Raw genomic sequence first — 18,137 nt, 5'->3', positions numbered from 1 at the left:
CAGATCTGAGGCTGCAGTGGACACACACCAATATTATTATGATTATTTCAATGAATCATTTGAGTGCAGAAGGATGCTCCATGTGACGTTGCATACCAAGAGTCGCCTCAAACTGGTTTCATGAACATGCAGTGAGTTCAGTGAACTTCAGTGGCCCTTGATGTGAATCCTGTAAAACACCTTTGAGAGTTGGTGGAACAGGAGATTCACACAGTGTGAATGTGAAGCTGACAGATCTGAAGAGATGATGTGTCGTATAGTGAGGTCGATGCGGAGGAGAATGTTTCCAACCTCTTGTGGAATCCATTACATAAAGAACTTGGGATATGTGAGAACAATGAGAACTTCTTAGTGTTAGCATGCTGTTCCTAATAAAATGCACATGAACTATTGATTAATGTGTCACGTACATTTCAATGTGTAGTGTCAATCGACCGTCTTTGAGTTTTGGACCCAGCAGAATCATTGTGCACATTTGGTTTTCACCTAATATTAAAACCTTTGAGATTATCTTGTAACTTCAGTTTGGTGTTTCTAACTAACAACTATGCATCAGATAAAGTTGAGGATGCCTTCTTCATCTCAGCAGAGATGACAGGACTGCAGGCAGAGGGCGCTGTGGAGAGTTGGTGCCAGGTGGTGGAGGAGGGTGTGGAAGACAGATTGACAGGAAGAAAAAAAAAACTCCAACACGTTTGCCCTGGAGTTTAGAGCAGAAGAGAAAACTGATGAAATGTGGACTCAATTCTGATCAATTCTTGCACAGTTGCCTGGAGAATATAATCCCTCAGGAATCAGTGCAAACCTTCATCAACCAGTTAGAATCATAGACTCTGTATTAGGTTGCAGGATACAGATCATCTGTTTGCACTAATAATTATGTGTTTGAGTAATTGTATCTAAAGACAGAGGAGGACATTTTTTAAGTAAGCGTATTAATAGATAAATGATCATTGTTATGTGATCAGCTTTTGTGATGGCTTGTATAATAATGGACTGTATATATGGACGACATGACAGCTCCTGAAACATCAAATATTTTTTTTGGTTTGGTCTTAGAGGGATAGTTCACAGACAAATAAACGCTAAAAACTTGGTGTAAATTATGCTGTTTCGAGCCGAATTTGAATGTCGGGGCCTTCAGACACTTGGAAGGCACCACAGAAGCATATATAGGGAGGAATGAGTTTTTTCTTATTTTTTATTTAGATATGAATAAGTGGTCACCAGTTATTTCAATTCTGTTGGATTTGGCTGCAACGCTGTTTACCCCTGATACTCAATAGTGTGTTGTGGACTCGAACATTTCATCCACTCCTCCATCGGCATAGTGGCGACTAGATCTTGAGTGAATAAAACTTTTGGGGGGAACTATCCATTTAATACACATTTGTATACTTTAAGTAAATTATAACTTGGATCGCTGTGCATTTATGATTTGTAAAGAAGCTTCCTTTTAAGATTTTGCTCACAAAAATCTGGAAAATGGATGAAATAAAAAGGTGAGTTACTTTTTCTGTAATAGAAGTGTAATAAGATATCTTATTCGATCAATATCTCTCAAAAAACATAAACGAATCAAAGGTGGGCTGGACAGTGTCCTGAGAAGGAGGCATGGGTAAAGGACTTGAGAAATGGGACGCGGCCGGTGGAGCTTTTACGGTCCCACCTGTGGGAAGCAGGTGTTGAACTTTGACCTCCACGCGGACACCTTGGCTTTCACCGTTGCTGCTGCTGCTGGCTCCTCTCCCCTCCGCTCCGCATGTTCTGGACGCGTGGACCGGTCGGTGTGAATAGCGAAGTGTCACTGAACCGGTTCGAGGAGGATGTCAACAAATGACGCAGGAGAGCTGAGGCTCAGAGCTGCTCCGCCCGCTCGCAGCACCACACGAACCCTGCGGACAAGGTAACTGCACTGTCTTCTTTTCACGCTATTTCACCAAACACTTGTTCTTTCTGCTGACTTTAGATGGCTCTCGTGCTTGTTGGATGTTGTTGACAACTTTTTGATACCCGCCGGAGACTTTTTGGCCGCGGTGTGATGCGTCCGTGTGAGCGGAGAGAGAAACCCAAACTGAACTCCGTTGACAAATCTGCACATTGAGGCGTTTCAGCTCTCTCCTGGGAGCAAATCTGTGTCTCGCATCCAAACGAGAAGATGTCACGATGCACGGCTGCATTTCGGTCACATCGGCGCAGATATATCGCAGTTGTGCACTTTTTTAAATATTGCTGGAGGTTTTTTAGAAACTTACGCGGAACTCCGTTGACAAATCTGCTCGTTTAGTGTTTCAGTGCTGGTCTGGAAAGCAAACACACGTTTAACAGCTAAAAAAAATAGACGTAACGGTTTGTGACTTTATTTGTGTGATTTCGGTTGATAAAAATTGCAGCCATATTAACACGTTCCTCGTGGATCAGCCGCAGGACAGTGACCTTACTTTGACAACCGCAGGAGGAAGACAATTTGTTTTACGTCCAAGTGTTTTATGTCGTAGTTTTGATACATTTCAGTGTAGTGATCGTGAAAGTAACGCAAACTTATCCAATACAACTCCATAAAAGTGGTTCTTTTTGGTCTTGGTTTGGGAAAAGTGCCCTTTTTTTTAAAGTCAAGTTTGGTGGAGACGTGGTCTTCCCTTTGTAAATAAAAGGTGACGTATATGTGGAATGTGGAGCCTTACAGGGCCTGTTGGACTCTTAAGTATCCCAAACTATTATAACCAGTAACAAGGGTTTAACTAGTAGTTTGGTGCATTTCATCCTCAGTGGTTTAACATGCCTGACATACAGTGCGTGCACACTCAGGCCTGCAGGTTATCTGTCACCACCATGTTAAAGCTGTAGCTGCATGCCCACAGCTCTGTTTCTTATAGCATATCCATCAATGTGCTGCAAGATAAACAGCCATGCTGGAAGTGTGACAAGGGATGAAGGTGTGGCAGAACAAGTCTCACTCTGTCCTGACCATCTGCTCTTACCACCGCAAACTCATTAACTTTATTATCTGGAATATGAGTCTTGAAAAAAGCAGTTTAGGGTGTTGATCATTAGTTGGGGCATTAAGTGTTTGTCAGAGCCGAGCACACACCCACACTCGGGTTCAGCCTGGATCTTTTGTTATGTAAGTGTTAGCTGGCAGATCTGGACGCACACACCCACGACCCAGGCTGACCTGCGCTGGAGAGCACACCGACATACTTGTATGAGACACACACCACAATAACAGTTAGTCTTCAGCCCACGATGCATCAAAACAAACGGCTCACACAGAGCGGGCATGTTCCACGGCTGCAGCACAGATCAAATGTTTTATCGACGTCAGGTCAGGGGTCACCAAAGTACTTTGACAACAATCCACAGTCCCATTTACATTAAAATGCACATTAACTTATGCAACTCTTTAAATACATTTTAAAACAAGATTTACTATGAATTACAATCACTAACTCTATTGATTTATCTCAAAATAAATGTTTCAGATGTATTTGTTTAGTTTAAAAACTGAAAAATTAGATGTCCTTCTGTTTTCACTGACTCACAGCCAGTTTGGTTTATAGAAAGAAGCTGGAAACTGAACAATGATTGTTTTACTTGTTCAGTTAATCAAACACCAAACCTGGTTCATTGGTGCCGAGCAATGACTTCATACTTTAAGATGGGAGTTAAGGTTCAAAGCAGTGTTCCTGCACCAAAGATTAATAAGTGTCCCACGGGTATTTCTACAGAAACTAAAATGTACCACTAAAGATCATGTAGTGTCTCATTTAATTATTTTATGGGAAAAAAGTTGGAGCAGATACATTTTTGGGGCAACAACAAAAAATATTTTGCCATCAGTCTGGCATTCCTATAAATAATTTAATCAATCAAATGATTAGTTCAAGCACAAATCCCAAGAGCTCACTCAGATTTTTTAAATTTCTGTTGTTTGTCGTCCTCTGTGCTGATGATTGAAAATCTATAAAGATAATCAAATAAATAAAACAACTGGTCGACTGGTGATATGATTCACTATTTTCTGGCATTTTATCGCCTCAAAAACTCCTCAGTCAATTTAGAAAATAATCCAAAGATTATTAGATCATGAGAATAATCCTTCGATGCAGCCCTAAAATATGTGGACATAAAAACAATCGTACATTTAAGAGGAAATAAACGCACAAAACGAATAAAATATAGGTGTGATACCAATTTATACCTTGGCCAAGTAGGTAATATCTTAAATGGCGTTTGTTAATCTGTCTGTTTGGTTGTTTGTCTGCCTGTCACACAGCAGGATTGCTTAATCTTCTATTGGGATGGGATGTGACCCAAAGACTAACTCATTAAATTTTGGAACAGATCCAGGAAGTTATTTGTCACTTTCTTTAACATGACGAGATAGGATATAAGCCTCAGGCGAGGTATGCACTCTCCGAGCCACTTTCTAGTTGTTAACTGATAGTAAATTACGCAACAGGGTAACAACACAAGGAACATCAAGTCAATGTTAACTTCCACGTGCTGCAAACTGAAACTGTTTACGATCAGCAACCACACTAAACTAACACACACAATGTTTCTTTATACAGAGGCTGGAAGAGGCCAGTGAATTCAGAATATTAAAAACAATTGTAATAATAGTTACGGAATAATCAAATCTCACTGTGTGGTTTGTAACTCTGCAGCCACAGATTCACCACAAGCAGAAACAATCACTTGATTAAATTGATCAATCAGATTGGAGAAAAGCTCCAACATGGTTTAAACTGCTGTTTCGTGCTTCTCTGAATCTGTGAATTAAAATTATTCAAATCACTGTTAATAGAATAACTTTAGGTCCCGTTTATTGTTACTTACACCAAAACCAATTATTTAAAGACATCAACAAAAGAAAGTGGGACAGCGTTCTCTCAGTTTTCTGGAATGAATTCTGAGATTAGTCCACAGGTTCGAGAACAATGAAAGTAATCCTTAGTTGCAGTCCTACAGTCAAACAGCTCTACAGTCTGGATGGGTACTTCATTAGCCCAAGTAACAGGCAGATCCCTGCATTGCTCGATTAATTCCATAATTAGTTGGCCTGTTCAGAATTCACTGAATGTACTTTCGAGATCTGTTGTAGATGAACAACATGTTATCATGGAGCTCCAGCACATAATGTCTGAGCAGCAGCTCCTCGTGTCAACAGGTTGAATCATCCAAACATGGTCATTGGCAGGTTTACAGGGACTAATATGGCAGAGATATTGTACTGTTTCTTCTGTTGCCTCCGGCGGAGGCAGGATTCAAAACACTTGAGGATCCACATTGGAAGGTGTGTTGGCCTTGGAACTGAAGAAGCAGCCGACAAACATGAAGATCTCCCTCCCTCCCCCATCACATATCTCTCTGCTTCTGTCTCATGTCGCATCATGTCGGGCTTTTATAATAGCTTCACTGAGGTTATGCCCTTATTGTCCTGAAGGCAAGGTGGATTTGGAGCTGTGCATGATAGTCCATGTTAAGGTGGAGAAAGAAAAAAAATCTAAATTAATTGCGCTCACAAAGCAACACAGGCCTGTGCGGATCCTAAGCAGTGATTTTCCCCTGCACAGGAGAAAGTGAGTTGAAAGTGACCCAGGTGTCTCTCTTCACAGAAAACTGTCCGTCGTTTGATTTGTTGTGTCGGATAAAGGTTGCAAGGGACTCAAGTCGTTTGTGTTCATATTTCGTAATCCACCTCATATTCGTTCTGTGTCCTCATCGTGTTGGGCAGTGGGCTCAGTGTGGGTTCTGCGTAGGGCAGCAGCTATAAAATGTGCATGTTCGAGTGGGTGTGTTACTGCTATCCTCTGGTTGAAGAAGAAAGCGTGGTGTGAGCACAGTGGAATTATTATGTAACCACATCTTATCAGTCCAATACTGCTAAAGTGATGAGAGCTACGTCTGACTGATTTACATTGGCGTAACTTTTCTGCCTGTACCATATTACAGCTCTAGTCGTTCAGTGCAATGCATAAAAGGATAAAGATTAACGGGACAAGAGATTGTCTATTTTTTTACTGCTGTATTTTTTACCTTAAACACACACAAATAAAACCCATAACATTAGAATATACAACTGCAAAGAGGTCGATGACATTTTACAACTAGTAATGTAGTATAACATTGTCTATTTATTAAACTCTTTCACAATAATGTACATTGTTGTCAAAAAATGATTGTGGCATGACGAGGTTACAGTGTAATGTGGAGGCAATACATGGAGTTAGGGCTGGGTTTAAAAAAAATCTATTCTCTGATTGAAATCGACCTTTATTTAAATGATCCCATTCGGTAAAATTGGTATTGTACATTGAAATATCCCTAACTGAATCGATATCTAATCGAATCAAGATCTCGTGAATCTGAATCGAATCGATTTGGGAAATAAGTGGCGATACCCAGCCCTACGTAGTAGAATTAGCCACTTCTGAAATGCCCTTCAGCAAGGCACTTCCTCCCCCAGCTGCTGCAGTGAGGCAGCACAGCAGGTACTAGGGCTGGACCCAGCAGAGTAAACGAACGGAAATAATGAATTCTACTTGTTGTGTTTTTTAGAGATCAGCAGGTTGAAACAGTTGAGAGGCTTCAGCCGGAAAATCATATAGCTGTTGAAATTCCGAAAGTCCAGGACCGTCCCCGAGCCTCCATCAGTCAGGAGGGAGCACACAGAGGTACAAAACACACACACACACTGATCATTTCTCTTTTTAGCTTTGATTATTTGAATGTTCAGCAGTTAATCAGCTGTTCTGAATTTATTGCAGCACAACATTTTGGAGCGGATAGAATAAGACAGCGGGAGGTCAACTTCCAGAAACCTTATGGACAAAGATTCTCCTCCTCTCTCCTCATAACACTCTCCAGGGATCGAAACCTTGACAAACCACATCTAATTTGGAAGTCAGACTCCTGTCTAAACCGGTAAGCCAAGAAAAGACACGCCACCATAGGTAATTTTGTTTACAGGAACTAACGGGGTCCTGCTTTGACATGTAGAAAATGTTATCACCATGCTGTTGTGTCTGCGTATGTTGTGACAATCTTGAACAAAACAAAATGACGCCTGTTTTGTGCATGTAGGCTACTTGTCTGCATAGGTGCATGTAGTAACACACACAAATGCAGACTTGTACTGATCTTTGGTCCAGCATTATTATAAGATTATAATCGGATGACTTCACAGACCAGCCTACCATCAGTGTTAAATTGTAGGTCAGCTGATCGTTACTAAAAAATCCTATGCAGCATGAAATCCCATTGGTTAAAACCTTAGATTGTATATAAAGATGGATGAGTTGTCTCCACTTCCTCCCACTATTCAGAAATGGAGCCAAATACAAATACTGCCATCTTTCGCATTTTGAGCTCGCGTCTGTGCTGTAGCTATCAAACTGTCACACGTCAGTCTAAGCTGTCAATCATGATGTCTCACCCACTTGTCATAGCATCAAGTGAATGAACCAAAACCAAAATGAATCAGAAAAAAATGGACATGGACTTGAGAAATACTTATTCGACTTTATTTTGGTCCAACTTCCATGGAGGAGGCAGGATTTATGACCTATGCTGCAGCCAACCACCAGGTGGCAATTTACATGCTTTGGCTTCACTTATGGGGAGCGGTCATGTCGTCCATCTTTATATACAGTTTAGCTCAACATTATTTGTGCTGTATTGTAATTGTTTTAAATCGGTAACCGTGCTCATTTGCTCGTTCTGCTGCTCTTGTTATCAGTCCTCATCAAGGTCTGTTATCTATCTGTGAATAACTACTGTTCTGACCTCTTGTCAACGTGACATTTATTAGCCACCTGCTAGCATTAATGGCTCGTGCCTCTCATTGGTTTAACTGTTCCATCACAGGAGCTGCTGCCGAGATGTGGAGTACTAACGATTTGCTAAGAGTCATTAGATCACATTTTCAAACTTAAAGTTAAATAGAAACTGAACCAACTGACCCTGTCTGCATACTGCAGCATGTGAAACACTATCTTGAGGGGTCAGCTCCTTGTATAAACAAGGAAGCGCCCTTAACAAAGTGACCCTAGCTGAGAGATATGTGTTTAACTCCAGGGTATAAAGATTGGAAGCTTTTAGTGCCCTGCCAGGTGAGGTAGGGCACATTTTAGTTTCAACGTGTCACAAATCATCTGTTCGACAGCAGCACAAGAGAATTAAAGGTGATTTTGATTTGTGGAGACACGTTGAACGTTGAAAGGTTGGTGCTGTGAACTTTCCCTTGAACTTATTTGCGTGCCAATGTGTGATGTAGGGTGAGATTTCAAAAGTCAATAAAGGTCATTGATTAATCTGACTTTACTGCTTCAAGAGATGACACCCCTTTTTGTCTGCCACCTGCAGTATTTTCATACCATCCAACATGTCCTTATATGGAATCTCTGATCGTGCATGAGCAATGCACACATGTGTGATCCATGTGCTGCCATGTCCAACATTAAAGTAGCGTGTAGCATGTTAGTGCTCTCGTAAAAGGTTGTGAGGTGTGACTTTAAGTGCACAAGCGACGGTGAGAAAACAGTTTAGCCAGGAGGGACAAAGAATGTTGACTGTCCTGCTGATCAGCATTACCCTGGCTAATGCGAGACACCAAATTCCTCAAATGGTTCCCACAAAAACATTACAGCAAGACAGTACACAAAGACTGTGACGGTTTATTTTCTCCCTCTTATTATCATTTCTATAATCTTAGTTGGTTGAAGTCTCTGTGAAACAATTAACGTTTAGTTTTTTTCCAACAAATTTTGTTTACAAATCTCACAGTTCAAAACAGCAAATTCATGAATTTACAAAGGCTTTCATTCTTCAGGCTTGTTCCATGTCTCTCAAACAGGCTATTGCATATCACTCAGAGTATATTTAAAGTAAACACATACTACAGTCTCATCGAGGTGATTAACTGCCTTCTCCAATTAATTTGTTGTTGGCCTCTGTTTTAATTAGTATGACACACCCAATAAAGATAAAATGTTCCGCCTTTTTATTGTGCTAAAAATACTGTCTCTAATCAAAGCTTCATATCCATAGTTCCTTCAGTATGCTGAGAAACCATAAAAAGCTGTGCAAACTGTACGTCATCTCCAGTCTGTGGCAGGTGTAATTCTGTCTTGTGTCCCTAATGGTTTTAATGTCTCCTCTCTGTCCTATTTTGCCAGTTTGACTGAGCCACAGAGGGCTGAGACTGAGAACGGCTCCTGCCAGGTAACAATCATCCACAATTTTTACCATAACACATTCCAAATAAATCAATACTCCTGGAACTTACTTCAAGGTTCACATAAAACATCACAGCATATTAAGTGACACTGTGTACTGAAAACGCCTGAGATTGGTTATTATTTTAAGAGGTAGAATGGAAAAGGTGTGTGTGCATTGTGTCTGTGTCCTTTGAAACCGCTCATGTCTTTGGAAATAACCTGTTTGTCAGGGCCTGAATCCCTTAAATAGCTACACCATGGGAACAGACGCTGTAGCAAAGCTCTGGTTTCTTTGCCACCTCATAATACAACTCTAATAGCATACATGCTGTAAAAGCCAGGTAGCATGTTTACAGGATTTACATAGGTATGATTAGATGAGCTGAAGTTGACATATAAGGAGTAAGGCTTTTGTAATAGAACTAAAATAAATAATGATCTACACAAATTCGTTTGGAATGGAAAAAATATGATTAGTTTCTTCATTAAATAATGATTGTAATATTCTGATGTTTGGTACATTTGTATTAAGTTTACAACATCTGATATGTACCCTGTTTTTTCTTTTAACAGGTGAACAGCAGATCATCAGCACCAGACACGCCTGCAGAGTCACACAGTTACTGCCATTTACCACAGACAAAACCATTTCTAGCCACAAAGGAAAAGGATGTTATCACTGTTGGTTGCAATGAACTGGAGACTACAAGGCACTTGAATGTAAATCACAGTTTGCCAAATGGTCAGTATGGACCAAATCAATGTAATGGCTTGCACTTGCGTCCATGTCGGGCTCAACTCAAAAGAACTGGCACTGGACCAATAGAGGTAGAGGAAGATATAAAGGACCATACAACGCTTGAGAATCAAAGGGATCCTGAACTATCGCAACCTGATCTCACCATGCTGTCTTCCACTGTGGTCGGAGTTCTCGCTCCAACCTGGAGTGGCCGTATACGACGGAACAAAAGATTTGAGGGAACTGGAAATTCAGATTCTATGGGGAATTTACAAGATGTGACAAGCACTCTGGCAAAGAATGCTCATGGGGAGACTCAAAACCAACATGGTCTAGTGAGGGTTATGACAGAGGGATCACAAACCCAAGTGAGAGCCCCATTTCTGGGTACCAGGAGGAACACGTTGGACTGGTCAACAATGAGTGATCCTTTAAGGATGAACTATTCTAATAATGAAATGATTCAAACTGTCTCTCTGGATGTAAACTCTGGAAGGACTGACAACAGGAAACTAGTTCCAGGTGGTTTAAACCCTGTAACCACAAATACACCACGACTATCGCCTCCATCCTTTGACCCAAATGAACAAAGGAGAAATCCAGAAACCGGCCATCAAGGACCACTGTCACCTTTAAGCTCTAAACCAACAACCAGCAGTCTGCTTCTGTCTTTAAGACGAATCAATTACAGTGGCAGGAGTTCCAATGCACCCCCAACCTTCCCTGGTGAAAATCCTGCTCCAAGTGATCAAGAAGGAAACTTGCCTCAATCACATCTTTCTCAAACCTTTTTCAATAATAATAAGCAAGAGAGGTCAAAGCCTGTCCGCTCTCCATCGTCCATTTCTTATAGGTCAACTGAAATCGGGCCTGTCATTTCCCCATCATCCTTCAGCCACAGAGAAAGAAGTGTGTCAGAATCACCCTTCTTTTCAACCTCAACTTTAAAAGAAGACACACCCTTCACTCAACAATCTCAAACATGTTTCAAACAGGCATTTCTGAGTAATGTGCCATCAGCAAGCCAAGAGACCTGCAGGGGTTCAAACAAAAATCCAAACCTATTCCCAAAGAGCACAATCCCCTCGCCCAGACATTCCCCATATAATCCCTATGAAGTCCTAAAAACCCACCCCATCCCGAGAAGGACCATACTGACATCCACTTCCTGGTGGAAACAAGTAACCAAGGAAGGCAGTTCTCCTTTAAGCCCTGATGGTACAACCAACATCAAAGACCAGCCAAACACACCCTTAGTTCCGCCCTGTAATAATAGCAGTGCCTTGGCAGGGCCAACTTCAACTGACAGCAAAAGATTTAGTAGTCAAATCCCCAATAACAGAGACAACACAAACACAACAGAGTCCGTTTGCAAAGGTAACATGAGCCTTATTATGACAGAGGGAGGAACTCAGAGCCTTAAACAAATAAAGGACTTACCTGAACACAAATCAGACGGACTATTCAGACGGCAATATGGCTCCCATTTAAACAACAGGGAACCACTAAAGCCTCTTAATTTACCAGATGTTTTGTCTAGGTCTCGCTTTAACAAAGCTACAGCAAAGACAACACTGAGTCACCCTAAAGATTTTAGCAAGGGTCCTGTAAGTAATAGTTCATTTACAGCAAATCTAACTGAATTACCTCCTACTTTTCTAAATCTCAAGAGTTCAAATTCACCCACTGAGAGCAGCAGCAAATACAAAAATGATCTTCGCTCATCCGAAACTAGCAGCACTCCCACATCTCTTCACAACAAGGACTCTGAAAAGTTAACCAAAGATTCTCTTACCCTTTCTTCCACCATCCCTCTCAGCAGTCAAGCTCCTACTATTAAAACTACACCTGGTCTCCCTCCAACCCCAAATACCAGAACTGATTCCTCCTTTCCTTTCCATCCACTTTCCTCTCAGACAAACGTTCACGCTTCAAATACTGATACTTCTTCCCAAACATCCAAATTAACTGAGCCACAGACAGCCAACATCACACCTCTTGGCTTTAAAAGAAGCTATGTCTTCGTACCCACGCACCCTAAAGCAGTGTCTAGTCTGATTCCCACTGTCAGTGCCTCCCCTAAAATAAACAACATCCCTGTATCGACTGCATCCGTCACCTCTTGTAACATTGCCAGACATCCTTCAGTCACAAATGCTCCAAGCCCGTCCTACCCTACTCCTGCCATCAAGCTATCTCCTACCACCACCACCACCCTCTCCTCTTTCCTAACCCCCCCTACCACCCCAATCATTACTAGCCCCAGCTACTTAGATGCATCCAACCCTAAGGAAGGCAGGAAATTCTCAAGCAGCCCAGAAAGAAACAACAAGAAGGGAAAGAGAGTGAGGCGAGTAACATGGGAGGACTCTTTGGATCTGCAGTGTCCTGAGCCCGTCACAGTGGAGAAACCAGATCCATCTGGTGTCCCAACAAGTCCTCTCTCACCTTGTGTTAGAACCCCAAACATTTCCCCATTTCTAAGTTCAGGAAGTCCACCCATAAATACATCTCCTCTGTGCCCCACTACCCCCAAGACTTCCAGCATACAGATGGGGAAAGGAGGGAGGTATCAATCCCTGTCACCTGACCTTCCTGATTTAACATCTATGGAGCATGAGATGTCGAAGCAAGGAGCTAAGGACACTCTGATCTCTGAACCAGCTAGACAGGACTTAACCACAACTGGGCGAGAGAGGACACAATCAAGGGAGTCTTGCAAATTCCAGGGCCATTCCTCTGCTGCTCTCTCCCTGCCGCCTGACTTTGCAACTGGTTATAAGCTTCGTTATAGCTCCCCGCCTTACTCCAGTCTTATGTCAAGCAGGACAACACAGGGAGAACCTAAGACTATTACACCCAGATCACCCCTCTTCCGACAAGCTTCTCAGTCAGTGTATAGTCCACTTTCCTTACATGCTGAGCCTGGTTCAGGCATAGCCATACCCACATCCAAATCCCCTCTTGCACCCGTCAGCCCAACCCAGACATTTTCTTTTCCCGTGAAAAACAAAATTGCCACAAAAGAAAGTTCCTGTGAGGTTTCAGAAACATATCAACTCAACAATCAAAGACAGGATATCAATCAAGATCCCAAGAATGGCCAGATATTACTTGTCAACAACAGAGTTCATATCAGCTCACCAGGTGAAAAGGCAAACAACTCAACATGTGTAACTGAAACACTGGTTTACAACATTCAATTTAAAGCAAATACATCTACAGCTGCCTCAAAGAACACCACACCTCAACCTTTGCAGCATACAGAAATCAAGTTAAGTCAACAACCCAACAGAGTGCAGATTAAGAAAGCTACAGGTGAACCACATACTCATTCAGGTCAGAGCTCCAGTAGTGGCAGCTCAGCGGACAGTCAGTCCCAGTGTGAGGGAAGCCGCAACAGAAAAACAAAGGAGAATGTGCTTGGTAAAAGCAGGTTTATGTCAATGGAGAGCACTAATGAACAAAGCCCAAAGAAAAGCCGGTTTGCACTGAAGAAAAGTGTCAGCACACCAAACTCCAGTTTGTCAAGGTCAGACTCAGATAGGTCCAACAAGACTAACAACAAAATGGACCAGGTCCTTAACAAAATAAAACAAACATTTAGCACCAGACGGTCGGATGATGATCCATCATTTCCATGGAAGTGGAAAAAGGCTTCCCACACACCCAATGTCAGTGGATCAAGTGACATCAGCACTGTCAGTGATGTCACCGGTGACAGCACCGAAACGGTTAAGGAGAGAGAGAAGGAGGGATTGGTGGTGATTCAGGACAGTGACCAAGGAGCAGAGTGTACAAAGACACAGACACAAAACAGATACAGTATCATACCACCCCCAGCTGTCACACCTACAGTTTGGTCAGAAAAATCTACTCCGGAAACTGACCAAGATGAGCAAAATGCTTGTGCAGGATTGTCTGACAATAAAACCCAAGCTCATCTAACGCCCCATAGCCCAACAATACATCATTTGGACTTTTACAATGACAGCAGGACATATTATAAACCGACACTCCAGTTACCAACACGTAGAGATCCCAGTCCTGGTAGGAGCCCCAACCCCTCTGGTAGTTGTCCTACTCAGTTCAGGATGTCCACATCCAGTTCCAGGAGCCCTTTCTCCCCCTTCCCCTCTCTTTCCCCCGTCTCCCCATTTTCCTCACCTGACATATCAGACGACAATGTCTTCTACAGTCCAAAGCTACAGCGTTGCAAAGAGTCATCCTCACCATGTGAGCAAGGAGAGGGAATCGGCCTGGGGGGTTCAAGAAGAAGCCTTGCATCAACTGGTCCTCCAAGTCCAGTTGCAGGACAGGACAATGAGCCCTTTGCATCCTCCTATGCGGACTTAAAGTATGGCATTGAGCCCGGGAGGTCATTTTCTGTGAGCTCAGTACTCCCCAGTCGACCCTCAGGGCCAGGACGCATCTCCACTGGATCCAGATTCCTGAGTGTGGGTGATCTCACGAAAACATCCTTGACTTGTGGAGGCAATGGCAAGGACTTAGATCAGTGGTCTTTCGGGCCTGATTGGACCACAGACTATGATTGCCGGCCCACAGGTGATAGCAGTGGTTCATATTTTCCCAGTGACCCTGCTAAAATTAAATCAAGGTCTCTTCCTCGATCATTGACCAGGAGCTTAGGAAACTGGAGCTCTGGAGACTCCGTTTCTCATCCTGGAAATACCACAGGGACAAGGCAAGCTCATCTTTGGAGCCAGAACATGAACACGTTCCAGTTTGGATTGGATGCAGAGGGTCCCCCAACACCGCCTGCAACACCTCCCCTGTCACCAGTGTCCAGACGAATGTCCCAACCCCCCAGCCCTTCTTCTCCCACCTTTCCTAGCCCACCTGGAACACCACAGTCAGTGGACAGCCAGTCCTCTAAAGGGCGTTTGCCCTCCAGAGGTTATGTGTCCAGCCTTAGCACCTTTGATGAGTCATCTGACAGCAGCTCAGACACGACAACCGATGACGAATATTACTTAGAAACAGGTGATGGTGAAGAAAAGGAGACAGAATTGTGAAAGTCAAACAGCGGCTCTCTTTCGAGTCTATGATCCTGAACTTAATGATGGGGACTAAGGAGAAACCCCAAGAGAAGAAAGATGGGCAGTTATCTGTCATGTGCAGCGACCTCCGCTGCATGTTTACTCTTTTCTCGACCCAGTGGAGACATGAGGTCATAAGGGACAGCTGGTTGCCTGCATGATTTGCTTTTCCAGAGTGGTGGTTGCTGTTGTGTTAAATGACCAAGCATGATATTATCAGCACAGTTTTAAACATGTTTAAAGTATGTATAGTGTACTTTAATTAGCTGCAATATGTGGAGTAAATAATAACCATTCTTCAACATTTATAGTCTGACAGTTGCATGGCATTAGTGAGGGATGTACATCTTTACATTTGCATTTCATCCTGCTACTTAACATTAAGTGCTGAGGTTGTGTGGATTAATATGCTATAACAGCTTTCATCGTCCATCTTCTGTGTTTGAAGATTGCAATGAATCGTAGTAAATGTAGTAAGCATAATGCAGATACAGTCAATTTAAAAATGTTTTATATATATAAGAAGAGTGGTTTTAAAGAAAACTTTAATCTGGGATAAAATACAATTAAGTTTTTAACATTTGTGCTCTACCCAGCGCTTGCTCTTATTTGCACAGTAACAATCTAAAGTCTTAATATATCTATTTTGTAAATAAATGTCATATTTCTAACAGTATTTGTGGTAGTTTTTTTACACTCTTGCTGTTTTGTGATGTCAAGTGAACCGTGCTTAACCAGTACGGTTTCTCATTGTGTCCTTTTATTGCAGCGTTAAGTGTTAAATTAAGTGAAAGGGAATGTTGGGTAGTGGCACGATCAAAGTTTCAGTTCCGCGGGTCACATTCCAGTGTGCAGGGAGTTTTTCAAAGACCAGTATTACTAACAATGCTATCTACTTTAAATATGGTGGGGCTGCTCACATTTTTCAAATGGGTGGTTCCTTTTGTTCCTCGCCGTGGCAACACAAACTGTTTTGATGATGGTTGGACAAAACATCCATTAGAGTGTTTGTAAAATCGTTACTACGCCTGGGTGTTTGCTTGGGGTGTACTCGGCTTTCTGTTCTACGCATAATCTTCCCAGGGAGACACTCACACTGACACATAGTACAATCTGCAAATTTATATTAGTTGCCATGATGTCATGTGGGAAGGGCACGGCAGCTTCACATTATGTGTCATCATGAGCATGTTGAGCAGCGGCTTTGAATGTTTTTCCTTCTAATGTCATCATTTGGAAAGTGCAGCCCTGTACTCAGAGTAAACACAGGCTGAAGCTATGGGCGGCCAGTGTTTATCTGGTCTGTCGTACAGCGATCACAACATGTAGCAATATTCAAGGGCCGCAACAGCCCAGAGAGTAGTGTTGGGTTGATGTGCCTTGTATCTTGATTGTGTGCAATTTCTTTTCAATATAATAAATTCTTCATGGAAATTCTAATCCACAACCCCAATATAAATGTATCAGGCTGGCACACGGTGATAAGTGTTTTTAATGATGCAGCCTCATTTTGTGATAAAAAGTCAAATCCAAAGGTCCCTCACTCTGCGCACGTCATCACATAAAGATATTAAGCTGCAGGAAAGCAGGGTCAGCACTCGGATGACTGTAAACAGGCAACCTGCGGCATTGTGAATGGTTGTGGTGGCATCTGTTTGTGTGTGTGGGGGGGGGGGGGGGACCAGGTGTTATTCATGTTGTGGGGACCTAAATCTGTTGAGTCACATTATGGGGACAGAAAGCAAGTCCACATGACATAAACCGGAGGGCTACACAAGTAGTAACTGTGGTTAAGGTTAATGTGAGTCTCCAGGAAATCAACGCAATGTCCTCTGAAGTCACAGACACACAATGTGTGTGTGCGTGCAGAGTGCATCTCCGGTCTGGTTGTTCAAAGTCAAACTAAAGAGCTGACCAAGATAGATAAGGAAATGAAGGTATGTCAAGAGGAAGCAAAAACATTTTTCTCTGTAAAACACCTTTCAACTGAGGAGTTTACATAAGACACATTTATGGCTGCTTTGGGTTTGTATTTGATTTCCTTGTATTTCTAATTCTCTCAAATCAAACAAGGCTGACATATTAACTCGACATATCACCAATTAACCAAAATTCTTTATCCAGCATTATACTGATGATTATGTGAAATTCCATTAATTTTGTTACTTAATAAAATATATAATTTGAATTGAACTATATTCACCAAATTAATGTTGTTTTCAAACACATGAAGGTCTATTTATCTGAAATAATGCTTTCATAAATGTATATACCAGCTTGTTTTACTGAAAGGTGAATGCTGTTTAAGACGTGAGCATTTTATTGGTTACCATGGAGCTCATAACAAATATTTAACAGGATTTTATTGACGCTCCTTCTTTAGCCATCTGGTGGTGTCTGCGTGCTACTCCATAATAATACAAAGTCTTATTATGTAAGTCACAGTCGTTAAACACACTGATGTTTTAGAAGAAGCATGAATCCATGTAGAGTATGTTTTTGAGCCATAATTCCACACCTACCTCTGTGGCAGTGGTTTGACTATTGAGTGAAACACTAAGAGGAGCTTTCTACAGCCTCAACCCCCCCACTGTACTGTTTCTACACTGAATAATAAGCCTGTGCTGCAGCTGTGTTTCCATCCTATTCTCCTCTGTGCACTCAGCAGCTCAAACTAGCAGCACTGCAGAGTATTACTGTGCAAGACCCGAGCAGCAAAGGTTTGAACTCCTCCTCTTTTCGTGCCGAAACATGAAAAGGAACACCACTTTCATTTTGTGGTTTGGAAAGTGTCTTGGTGAGGTACAGCTGAGCTTTAATCCCAGTTGCTCCCTCGCAGCGCAGGGATCCACTCTGTGTTTCTCTTTAAGGTCTAGTGAGTCACTTCCTAATCACTTCTTGAGCTCCAGTAAAACAGAGGAAACACAGAATATCCGTGCAGTCAAAACCAATTTATTCCTTATTCCACAAAACCACCACAAACCAGAGAGTTGTTGGTTCACGTATTTTCTTTAAAGCACAATAATCAATGGGACTAGGGTCAGCTCCCACTGCCCAAACTGATGCCGGCTCCAGGCACAAGGAAACAGGATGGTTATTTGACCTTCAATGCGT

At 42.2% G+C, this 18,137-nt stretch overlaps 1 protein-coding gene across 1 annotated transcript; it reads left to right on the top strand.

The window, feature by feature from the left end:
- Positions 1-1,759: 1,759 nt before the first annotated feature.
- On the top strand, positions 1,760-15,699 carry zmp:0000000991 (mucin-12). Its single transcript, XM_053412343.1, has 5 exons — positions 1,760-1,906; positions 6,565-6,680; positions 6,774-6,930; positions 9,183-9,228; positions 9,798-15,699. Exons 1-5 carry the CDS (start codon positions 1,827-1,829, stop codon positions 14,997-14,999), a joined length of 5,601 nt encoding a protein of 1,866 aa, XP_053268318.1. The 5' UTR covers positions 1,760-1,826; the 3' UTR covers positions 15,000-15,699.
- Positions 15,700-18,137: the final 2,438 nt, after the last annotated feature.

The sequence above is a fragment of the Pleuronectes platessa genome, chromosome 20 (genome assembly GCF_947347685.1).
Source record: "Pleuronectes platessa chromosome 20, fPlePla1.1, whole genome shotgun sequence".
In the NCBI taxonomy this organism is placed as follows: Eukaryota; Metazoa; Chordata; class Actinopteri; order Pleuronectiformes; family Pleuronectidae; genus Pleuronectes; species Pleuronectes platessa.
The sequence above is the reverse complement of the archived record's forward strand: the minus strand, read 5'-3'. Positions and strand labels throughout refer to the sequence as shown.

Bases quoted from the DNA above. Each gene is read 5' to 3' on its own strand.
- zmp:0000000991 (XM_053412343.1), top strand. From the start codon at position 1,827: ATGTCAACAAATGACGCAGGAGAGCTGAGGCTCAGAGCTGCTCCGCCC. The intron at 6,681-6,773 runs GTACAAAACACA...AATTTATTGCAG, and splicing joins TCAGGAGGGAGCACACAGAG to CACAACATTTTGGAGCGGAT. The intron at 6,931-9,182 runs GTAAGCCAAGAA...CTATTTTGCCAG, and splicing joins TCAGACTCCTGTCTAAACCG to TTTGACTGAGCCACAGAGGG.